Source organism: Camellia sinensis, chromosome 7, assembly GCF_055761805.1.
Source record: "Camellia sinensis isolate YWXY chromosome 7, ASM5576180v1, whole genome shotgun sequence".
NCBI lineage: Eukaryota > Viridiplantae > Streptophyta > Magnoliopsida > Ericales > Theaceae > Camellia > Camellia sinensis.
The window spans coordinates 27,308,861-27,320,075 of NC_138967.1; the positions used below are offsets into that span (position 1 = coordinate 27,308,861).

Here is an 11,215-nt window from a genome sequence, read left to right on the forward strand (position 1 = left end):
TTTGGTGTTTCTTTTTTCTTTTTAGTTTTTGCTTTTCATTTTTGGGCAACAAACCAATGAAAAGTAAAAAACCATTCATTTTTCCATATCGGTATCTTGAAAATGGATTGTTTTTAGAAAACAAAATTGAAAATAATCTTTTAAAATATTGTGAAACAAGATGTGTGTTTCCAGAAAACAAAAAACGAAAACACAACCAAATAGGAAAATGGTGCAGACTAAAGTGTGCATTAATAAGCAAACTTTCAAAAAAAAACAACCAATTTTTCACCTATGCCATCCATACATTTGAAATGGAACCATAAAAGTGAATTTGAATCAACATAAACCAAACTACAGTTGTCTCTCCTCTCATTTAAAGGAGTCTATTCAGCTGCTCATAAGAATTGTTCTTTTCTTTGCAGTAAAACTAAATTATGCAATGATTCTAGCAAATATTGCACGATAAATAACTATTTCTGAGAATATAAAGATGAACAAGAAAATTCCATTGTGACAATAATTCTTCCTTGAATTTTGTTTGAAAGATAAACACAAATTCAAAACTATTCACATCAATAGATGAAATATATATGCATGGTACACACATTGTAAATTGTAGTTTTCATGGATTTTCTTTGAAGTAGGTCATAATAAGTACCTTCTTAAATTGCTGGATGTTGGTTGATCATCTCCTTTCTTAGCTTAGTACTTTCATATGTTCTTCAAGATCTTCCTTGAAGGGGAAAAAAAATACAAAAAAAAAATATTAGAACACAATTCACAAGCTGAGATTTTTTTAGAGAGAGAGCAAGAGGTGTTTGAATGGTATGGCCATTGTGAATGCAAATTGCAAGTTGGGGGGAATGAAGCCTGGTCCGAGATCATTCAGATGATGGTTTGCACTTCAAATGGATAGTCTCGAACCAGACAGCACTCCCCTCAACTATGAGAGAGAGAGAGAGAAATGACTGTTTGATTTTGATTTTGCCATGCATTGTTTCTCATGGGCCCTTATATACGTGAGGATGAGAAGAGGTTTCTTTTGTGAGTCAGATGACAAGCGGTGGTCCTTACTTTCTACACCTTCCCTATCATGCTTTTCACACAATTAACTCATTAAGACTTTGTTTGGTGAGTACCTATTATTGAAAACGCTTTACTAGACATAAATCAGTTCTCCTAAATCCACAGAAAAAAAGTTTGCTTCCAATCCCAAATCCCCAATCTCATAGACACTGGAATAAATCACAAGCCTTTCTTAAACACAAAACCAAACACCTCCCAATAATCTCTCTGTCACTAACCCATACCCATGTGGGCAGAATTAACTCCAACTACAATATTAGGAACTCATAAAAAGTACTCGGAAAAGTGTTTATAAATGTGACCCACATTTTACTAACTTTAAATCTACACCATTTTCATCTCATTTTCAGAATAAAATTTGGAATACAATTTCATAGTATACAACATTTTTCTAACTCAAATGACAAACTTGTAGCAATGCTAATGTGACCAACCAGTGATCAAGGTTAAAATCGCTTCCATATCAGTCAGTTCACAATATGTTCAATTCATAGCCTATTCATGACAAGGGTCACACAACCTATATGACTAGTTTAACTGCTCCTCGTTTAAGAACAGATTATTTTAGTAACTTTTTGACTTTTTACGAAAAAAATGTACAGAAAAATAAAGAAAGTGATGTGACAACTTATAATGACTTTTTGGCTAAAACTGAATGTTGTCAAACGACACCTTTAACATATATGATTAGTTTAACTTTTACCTTTTTCTTTTTCTTCTTCTTTCTTTTTTTTTTTTCTTTTATGTTTTGATGGAAAAGACCAGGGCCTCAACACATTGCACATCCACATCCAGCCACAAATTCAATGAAAAAAAATCGTACTACAATAAAGTTTTCAAAATGGAAAGAAAAAACCCATACAGAGAGGATAAAAGCCGCCACCCAAATGAAGGAAAAATAAACTTCCACACAGGTAGGAAATATGATGATACAAAACAACAAAACAAAACAAACAAACACACCAACCAAAACACCATCACAACCTTCTACAAACTCTTCTTGTCGCTACCGTTGGCTTGGATGCTACAATTTCCATCACATAAGAACAGATCAGACCCTTTGGATCAAGGGTGGTCGCCTAGCATAGATCTATGCATTAAAAATAATAATAATAATAATAAAGCAAAAAAGAAATGTATTTAAGCCTCGCTAGAGTTTTGTCATAATCAATCTTTTTAACTTATCGAAAATATCATAGAGAGAGGGATAATTGGCAGTTACCCTTCTCAAACGTTTTTCAGTCATGCACTCCCACAAAAAACAAAAACTAATTTCTTCTGAAGTCGCTAATTTCAATCCCAAAAGTTGAAAATCTTGATACGCATCATTTGATTCACCTAATACTACTATCTAAAATTTGTCAGTGAGACAATCTAACTCAGAATCATTTACTTTACTAGGACTTACATTTGACATGATGTTTAAAGATCTCTTTGCCTCCCACTTGTGGAAAAAGAGAAGATGAGAGGTGGGACAACCTTCATCAATGAGGGCAACCCCAAAAATATTGTGATTCCAAGCTTGAATGGAAAGGAAGACAGGTTGGCTAGTAAAAGCTTGAGCAGAGCCAAGAATAGAAGTGCATGGGTATTAGGAGAAAAAAAGTAGTGGGGAAGTGAAGCAGAAGGCTTATAGCTTTATTTGGATCAAAGATTCGAGAAAGAATTTGTGAAGGGATAAAAAAATAAAAAATTAAGTGTATAAAATAGAAGCTAATTTTTTTTTCCTTTTTTTCCCTACTCAAATCATTTCTAGACAAGCTAAACTGACCTTCTGATATTGTAAGAAGGGGGGAAATCTGGGGGGAGGAAATGAATTCTAAGAGAATCTGGTTTACAAACTATACAGAAGCTAACGGCGGTAACCATTTACAAAAGACAATGGCCGTAACAGTTACAGGGTAATGCCAGCACTATCGAAGTGGTGGAAAAGGATGGTGCTGATCTCACCGCGCTAAAAATGTCCTTACTGTGCTGACACACATTCTGTCTTCTTCTTTTTTTTGTATGTATGTGTTAAGTAGTTTCTGCAAAGTTTGAAGTTCACATTGAGTTCCTACGAGGGTTTATATAATTTAACAGAAGAAACTGACCAAATCCAGATCCTCCTACGGAAATACGAAAACCCATTCCTATTATTGCCTTTTTTTTCACATTGGAGCAAGCTTCAATCATGAAACCCTCCATTTACCTGGCTCGAGAACCCTGTTATCATATGTTTCAAGCCGTAAATGGTAAATTTTTTTGCTTCAACCCCTCATCATCAAGCCTATATTGATCCAATTATTTCCAGGGCTTACTCGACGTTTTGTCTGGGGAATTAAAATCCAAATGCTTGCATACTAGCAACCATGAAGAATCTACTTCAGTTTTCACTTGAAATGAAGTTGAACTCAAATTTTCAATGTCATAATTAATCAATCTCACTCTCCTCAACAATTCTGATCTCCTTCGATGATCTAACACCAGCTGTTTCAACTTGCACAAGCCATAGAATCCGTGTTCTCCAGAAAATAAAAACAGAAAACAAAATACTTAGCAAACAATTTGGGATTGTAATGACAGTGAATTCACTTCAACCCCATCAAAGTGAGGTGTGCAAATCAAACTATGCCAGAAATACCCTTTCACCTCCATACATCTTACGTCAAAAGTTTTAAAGTCAAACAGTCAAAATGTTCGATGCAAAAGCCTAAAAAAATGAAAGTCAAATCTTCTATGATCAGTAGATTAATTCATTGATATAAGTAAAACGCCAACAAACATGGAAACTGAGAACAAGAAAAATCAAAGGTCTAGAACCATCACAAATTCTAAAGCCCAAACTCCTTTTTGACTAGCAATTCTGCTTCCACATATGGTTATTTCCTGCCTTAAAAAGTCTATCTTTATCAGTATGTCTACTCCAAACACTTCAACGTGCATCTTTCTTTTGCTTTAAGAACTTTTCGCTATCAAGCCAAAAATAGGGGATTTCTGCCCTGATAAAGCACATCTTAAAGGGCCCTCGGGTTGTAACTTTACCCCCGTTGCCAGATTATAGACACTGTAAAGCAATCACTTCTTCGACACTACCTAACACAACTAACAAAAAATCTTCAACGCAAACAAATATGCAAGTCAAAATGTTTCATGTACTGCTTCCTAATTTCAAATCAAAACTAAATAATGTTAAATTTAATCAGAAGCAATATATGGAACAGCATTTATGACAAATTGGAGCTCTTTATACATATATGTGTGAAAATAAGATACAAAAATTTACACTTTAAAACACATCAACATAACACAAGCCACTGCAACAAGTCCTTGCAGATTAAGGGGGATCAAATAAACATTCCTTAAATAAGTCATAAGGAAACAAGGGAAAAGAGACTTCTCCCCTCATTTAAATTAGAAACTCACCAAAGACTCATGACTCAACAGCAATGTCTACATTCCCTTGCCCATTTACCTTGGTTGAAATTGACGGATTTGTCTCTCTCATTTGTTTGGATTCATCTTTGAATTTGCAAGCAGAATTACCATTCTGGATACTGCTCCGATCCTTCCTGTTGGTAGTAGTAGTGGTGGTGGTACTGTCTTTGTAATTGCCAAAACTGTGACGAGTTCCTCGATCAGTAGCTCCTATACCCTTGTCTCGCTGAGACAAACCAACAGCATCACTGCAGCTCTTCCTTCTACCCAATTTTGGTGATTTTGCACGGGTTGGTGGTGGCTGCCATCCAAATAGAGCAATGGGTTTTGAAATTTCTAAAGCCAAAATATGAACAACCATGAGTATAGATAAAACTAATTATAAATATATCTTTCCCAGCTTCTTTTTTTTCTTTTTTCTTCTTTTTTGGCTTATTAATTTTAATGCTACTTGTCATTCTCTACAAACTACAAGAAATTTGTGCTTCAAATAACATCTCTCTACTGCTAGATAATGGCAAGAGAACCTGCTTGGAATTTATGCAATACCTTTTTCAGTTCAACCTTGGGTGGTGGTCCCTCGTGGTAGAAACTTGGCATCGGGTTTGCCTTGAACGTCAAACCTTTTCTCAGTTGCTTGATAGCAGCCTCTTTCTCTTCCTAGAAGTGTTAAAAATGATTAAAGATAAAGAGATGCAATTGCACAGGAGTGAAACAGAAGGGGCATATTATATCCTGGGGTACATGTATCAGGAAGAATGGACAGTGGATTTCTCAAAATGATTTAACTTATACTTGAGACAGCATTGCAAAATCATACCCTAGTCCTTGCTTCCCATTGGGTTTTCTCAGCCTCCAGCGCTTGGTGCTTCTCCTCTAATTTTGAATAAAACTAAAAGAAGGGAGCACAACAAAAAAAAAAAAAAAAAAAAAAAAACAAAGGAACTCAAGTTTGCGTTCAAAGTCTGATTTTAAAATCATTGTTCGTTCAAATAGATTATATAACAAACTTCACGTGCAAAGATCAATGATGCACTACCTCCTTGCGTTTCTCTGCACGTTCAATGCATCTAAATGTTGGAGCAGATGCAACAGTTGTCCTAGACTTAATAGTCCTCACTGATGCTGCAGTACTTTGCATGGTTAAGAAAATACCCAACAGAGGCTCAGACAGATGACAGAGTAAAAAAGAAAAGGTAAAAATAAAAGCATATTATTTAAGATGAGTCAAGCTTAGCGCGAAATAAGAGGATACGAGGAAGCAACAGAACAAGAATCATCTTCATCGGGATGTTTCTTATTATCAGGTTGAAGTGGCTTCCTTGATACCAAAGGTGAAACCAGCTGTAAGGTAGATAGAAAAGTTCCATTATCAGCAATAAACAGGTACCAAATTCAGGGTTACATTGAAGCAACAAGTACGAGATGATTTTTATAAGTAATATTGGTTTTGAAATTCTCTTGTTTAATAGGATAGAAAGACATTCTTTGTACATTTTCTGAGAAGGGATGACAAGGATAGGGGTGAGCATGGTCCGGATTGTTTGGTTTGGGACCAGGACCAATCCGTTGTCTACGGTTCCATAAAATTTGGAACCAAGCCAATTCATTTAAATCATGGAACCAATCCGACCCAATCCATTTAGACATGGTTCGGCTTGATTTAGAACCACGGTTTCACATAATCAGTTCATAAAGAAAAATCATATGACATTTTTATTTCAACATTAATCTGTCCATAATTTTTCGAAACATAAACATGCATATTGTTCCACTATTAACTTAAACAAACATAATATGTAGTAAATAAACATATTGATCAACATGTAGGGAGCATAAAACTTCCATCGAACAAATATTTTGTCAGTACCAACAACAATTATAGGAGTGTAGGATTATATATATGGTTTAAGTTACATACAGTCCAGATCGATTCTAATCTGGAACCATGAACTCCAATCCGGAACCGATCCGCAGAGAACGGGTTCTCCATTTTTCAATCCAAAACCAATCCACGGATTCAAAAAACCATTCAAAACCTACCGGATTGGACTTGACCGGTTTAGATTGTGGATTTTTCGGATTCCTTGCTCAGTCCTAGACAAGGAAGCAAGAAAAGAAGAAATAGGAGGGCGAGGCAGGAAGAGAAAATTGTGAATTCACTGAGATAGGCTTTACAAGCTTGCTTCTATTTACTATGAGCTTGCAGGTGAAAGTGTAAGAAATGTTAGAAACCATCAACTAGTACAAGTTTTACAACCTAAACGTGGTTTAGTGCCATCACCTGATTTTGTTTTGTAGTAATTTGGTGTTGCAAACTGTTTGAGTTAGATGATTTGCTCACAGTAGTACCAACATCGGGTTCATTTCCAACAGGACGTGTTCCACATGAAGCACGTTTTTCAGTTGCCAGAGCAAATGGCTGTGGAACAGTGCATTTTGTTCGAGCGTTTCCAGAACCAGGTTTGGATGCAGTTTTTGCAGCAAATTTAGATTTCTTATTATCATCGCTTGTTGGTTGAGCTTCAATTTTCATCTTCTCATCCTGCAAATGAGTGTCACAGTTTGAACTTGGTACTTTTTCCTCATGTATTTCAACTTGACAGAGTTCAGAAACCTTAACCAAGTTTTCAGTAGTGCATTCCTTCACTTCACACTCCTTAACTTCAGCATTCTCTTCCAACACCTGGGGTACCGGATCCCCATTAATATGCTCATATGACTCTGAAACATCATGATGAAATGTGCTAGTTTCCTGATTTGAATCATGAGAAACACCATTTGAATAAATTATGACACAATCTGGCTCTTTGTCCAAGCATATATCTGTAACTTCCATCCCCATCACACTGCAAAAGAGAAGCATAAGTATCACAATCTTATCACCTCTATTCTTGTTGTAAAAAAAGTATAAAAAAAAAAAAGTTCATCCAATCATCCAATTCCAATAGTCTATTGCTGTAATTTCCAGTAACATAGATAGAAGTCGTGCCAATTTAGACAGGTTTAGATGCCAAGTGTACTTGGAAATAGCTCAATCTCAGTGATGTTCAATGCAGTTCCTTTGGATGTGTGATTTTAAAAAATTAAAATCATGCAGCAGTTCCTCTGTATAAATATGTACCAAGGCCCAGACAACCAGTACATTGCAAAAGTATAGGGGGGAAAACAAAAAACAAAATTGCGCTACAGCTAATTACGGGTCATAGTTGCTGCACTAACAGAGAAGATTAACTCTGTGATAGTATTTCCTTCTGCAAGTTCAAATCTTTTCCCTATTCCACTGTTTGTAAAACACCAAATGAATCTCAGTATTCAGATCAATACATTCAACATATATTCACACTCCCATTTTGCTGAAAATGAAAAGACATTGAACTCTTTCTTAATCAAACTACGAAACAATAAAGATTAAAGACTGAATTGCTGAGGAAAAGAAAACCATGACACAAGTGAAGACCGATAAGTGAAAAAGCAAAAGATAGAGAACAGTTGCACTTAAAAAATGTAAAATGAATGCTCCTTGTCCTAGTAGGGCTTGTCTATTCATATAATCAGAGCAGAGCAAGATTCAACCAAATCTCTGATTAGTTACATATTTGTTAATTTCTACCGACCATTAAATATTCACAAAACAAAACAAATGTAAAAATGCTTGAACTCAGTTTACAATATCCATTCCAGGTCACAAATTTGGTTATGTAATCATTCAAGTTCTGAGATTATTGCATGGGTGAGTGAATGGACCATAGCAGTTCCATCAAGAGTTGGGATAAACAACTGTGCTGCCATCATGGGTTGGGGAAGGCACATGCAGTTCAAGTTAGAAAAAAAAAAAAAAAAAAAAAAAGAAAAAAAAAAAAAAGAAATTAATACTCAATGTTATGATTGTCGGACAAATGCAGTTGTCTAGTAAATTTATCAACATTAACAAAAAACCAAGTCACAAAAAAATGTATGCAAATCATGAGGCCCGAATAACTTTAGATATAGTAAACAACACAAAACAAATTCCTTAATGTGCATTGTATATCTCAAGAAATGTAAAAGAATAGAAAATATTTCAATTTTTATTGAGTCTTACAAGTTCTTATATCTCCCCAATAGCCCCAACATAAATTGTCTCCTTTAATAAGTTCATCGATGTACACTTGTATGCTTTGCTTGGAACTATGTTTCTATAATTCTATCAAGAGGAACCAACCATCTATTCAAACAGTCTCCCTTTTCCTAACAACTATCTTAGCATTAGGACTAGACTACCAATGAACTGAGCTGCTCGCGAGCTAACTCGGCTTGGCCAAACAAGCCGAGCTCAAGCTCGAATAAACTCAGCTCGTTTATCTTTATATAAATTATATAATACATATATTATTTATATATTAAATCATATAAATAATATTAATAATAATATAAAAAAACCTTATCGAGCCGAGCAAAGCCGAACTCGAGTTTCATTAATATTAATGAGTCGGACCAAGCTCGAGCCCAATTAGTTATCGAGCTGAGCTCGAGCTCAATAAATGAGCTCAATAAGCAAACGAGCCGAGCTCGAGGTCAGCAGAGCTTGAGGTCAGCAAACGAGCCGGCTCGACTCGACTCGGCTCGGCTCGGCTTGTTTGCAACCCCATCTAGCATTGTCACTCCTACATGAAATTTAAATATAGGGGAATTTCTAAAGGACTTCTAAACATTACAATATTTGTGCAGATTGGACTTAAAATATTGGGGTTAAACAAAGAGTAAAGTGAGTAAGCGGAAAATTTTAAAGTAGATGATGATAGTTTTGGCAAACATGAAAAGACATCTTAATTTAAAATATATATATATATATATATATAAAGAAGCAACAAACAGAATCATTTGGCTTTCCAACACCGAGAGAATTGGGTGGTACAAGCTTCATTTATGTATTCATATATTTATTTATTTCAGGTAATAAGGTGGGTACAAGTTATAAATCCTTTAAGCATATTAAATTGTGACACCTTATACTGACTAAACAAGTGTGGAGTAAGCCAGGGGGAAAAAAGACTTACATATGTACGTACCTTTGTACACTATATATGTGCTCACACATGTGTACACAGAATTATCAGTCAAGCAAAAGCGGTGGTCCACTAGAAATAATGAAGCATAATAACAACAGATTTCAGATCTAATTCTGACGACAGAAAATGGATAAAATGGCAAAATAAACACCAAATTGTCCTTAATAAAAAATAATATATATTTATATATATATAAACTTGATGAGTTGATTTATACATATTTCTTATTTATAAGTCTTTGTGAACATCTATCGAATAATGATGCACAGCAGACTTTGATACATACATATATATATATATACACAAAAATAGGCTCTGGTACAATGGGAACAAAACCGATAAGAACAAATAAAATGCAAGACAAATCCAGTGGCTCTCAGGCCAATTCGCATTCAGGATATTCTATATAGTAAATCTGATCCTCCAAACAACCCCCTTATGAGCAAAATGGGAGCAAAAGAACCACTATACCCCAATTTGGTCATCACTAAGAAAACTGACTTAGCACATGAGAACCTAATCTGACTAAACCAAAGAGTACTATTAGGCATACTTAAGTACACATTCAAATTCAAAATCAAACCTTTTTAATTGCCAGGCCAAGGGCATCTCCAATCTTGACTCAAACTTAAATTTGGGTCAAAATCACTAAAAACACACACCCACCACAACTTGACCCAATCTCACAACAAATTGAGTATTTTACCAAGATTTCTACCCAAATCAAGGGAGACTCAAATGTTTACTCAAAATTTTCAAGGTTATATTGTGGCTCTCAAATTTACCACTTTGTCATTAGTAAAGCTTTTACCCAAGTTTATACTTAAATCTGAAACTGTACATACATTGGAGTGCTTCATATCAAAAAAAAAGAAGCTTTTACTAAAATTTCAGTAAAATTTTGAGTAAGGGCTGAAGATGGCCTACATTTCAAATCAACTAATCAGAAATCAAAAAGCTTCTCATTTTCTCATCAAATTTGGCATATCCAAGACCAAAACACCAAAACACAAACAGATCAGACAGCAAGACGAAGAAAACAATAAGCGAATGGAGATCTCAACACGAATCGAAACTACATTACATCGCATGAACCAGAACAAGAGATCAATAGTCGAAATTGAGAAGAGTTTGAGCGATTCACCTACGATTTCACTCGGATCTGTGCGTTTTAGAGAGAGAGAGAGAGAGAGAGGGGTTTGAGTTGTTGAGTCTCTCTCCTTATCGAGAGCTATATGCGCAAGCCTTTTCTGTGTCTGTTACGGCTTTTATGTATAAACAGACAGTGTGCCGTTTAATTTATAACGGTGTTATTTAACGGCGTTTTATTTTTATTTTTTTGAAATTTGACACGCACATGCACGGGTTTCGACACTGATAGGGGTGTTTTTGACAACATAATAAAAAATCAATTTTTTAATTTTTTTTACTTTTTTAAATTATGTTATTTCTTTATTTTTTTTACACAAAAAGTTAAAAATCATAAAAAAAAAAATTAACAAATCAATTTTTTTATCAACTTTTCAAGACACCACGGAGATTGTCTAAACACTAGGGGTGGGCGCGGGTCGGTTGCGGCCACGAAACCTTTAATCCGCCATCCGTCCGCCAGATTGGCGGATTGAAGAAAATCAATCCGCATCCGTCCGCCAATCCGGCGGATGTGGATTGAGCGGATT

The 11,215-nt window shown here is 35.2% G+C and overlaps 1 protein-coding gene across 11 annotated transcripts; it reads right to left on the reverse strand.

Annotated features, from left to right (window-relative positions):
* Nucleotides 1-4,273: 4,273 nt before the first annotated feature.
* Nucleotides 4,274-10,827, reverse strand: LOC114306513 (protein WVD2-like 3). Of its 11 annotated transcripts, none has more exons than XM_082877610.1 (8): nucleotides 10,685-10,827; nucleotides 7,109-7,334; nucleotides 6,770-7,030; nucleotides 5,741-5,829; nucleotides 5,525-5,618; nucleotides 5,306-5,377; nucleotides 5,035-5,145; nucleotides 4,274-4,786 (listed from the first exon to the last, which is right to left on the reverse strand). In XM_082877610.1, exons 2-8 carry the CDS (start codon nucleotides 7,328-7,330, stop codon nucleotides 4,481-4,483), a joined length of 1,155 nt encoding a protein of 384 aa, XP_082733736.1. In that variant the 5' UTR covers nucleotides 7,331-7,334; nucleotides 10,685-10,827; the 3' UTR covers nucleotides 4,274-4,480. The 11 variants fall into 11 exon arrangements, with proteins under 11 accessions (XP_082733736.1, XP_082733734.1, XP_028107561.2 ...); XM_082877608.1 differs by having other exon boundaries at nucleotides 7,103-7,334; XM_028251760.2 differs by having other exon boundaries at nucleotides 10,681-10,808.
* Between the last annotated feature and the right edge of the window lie 388 nt (nucleotides 10,828-11,215).

What these genes read in the sequence shown, in the direction of transcription:
- LOC114306513 (XM_028251758.2), bottom strand. Translation starts at nt 7,330, where the DNA reads ATGGGGATGGAAGTTACAGATATATGCTTGGACAAAGAGCCAGATTGT. An exon ending in TTACTACAAAACAAAATCAG is followed by an intron (nt 5,830 to 6,769) that starts GTGATGGCACTA and finishes TCTACCTTACAG; the next exon opens with CTGGTTTCACCTTTGGTATC. An exon ending in GTGCAGAGAAACGCAAGGAG is followed by an intron (nt 5,378 to 5,524) that starts GTAGTGCATCAT and finishes CCCTTCTTTTAG; the next exon opens with TTTTATTCAAAATTAGAGGA.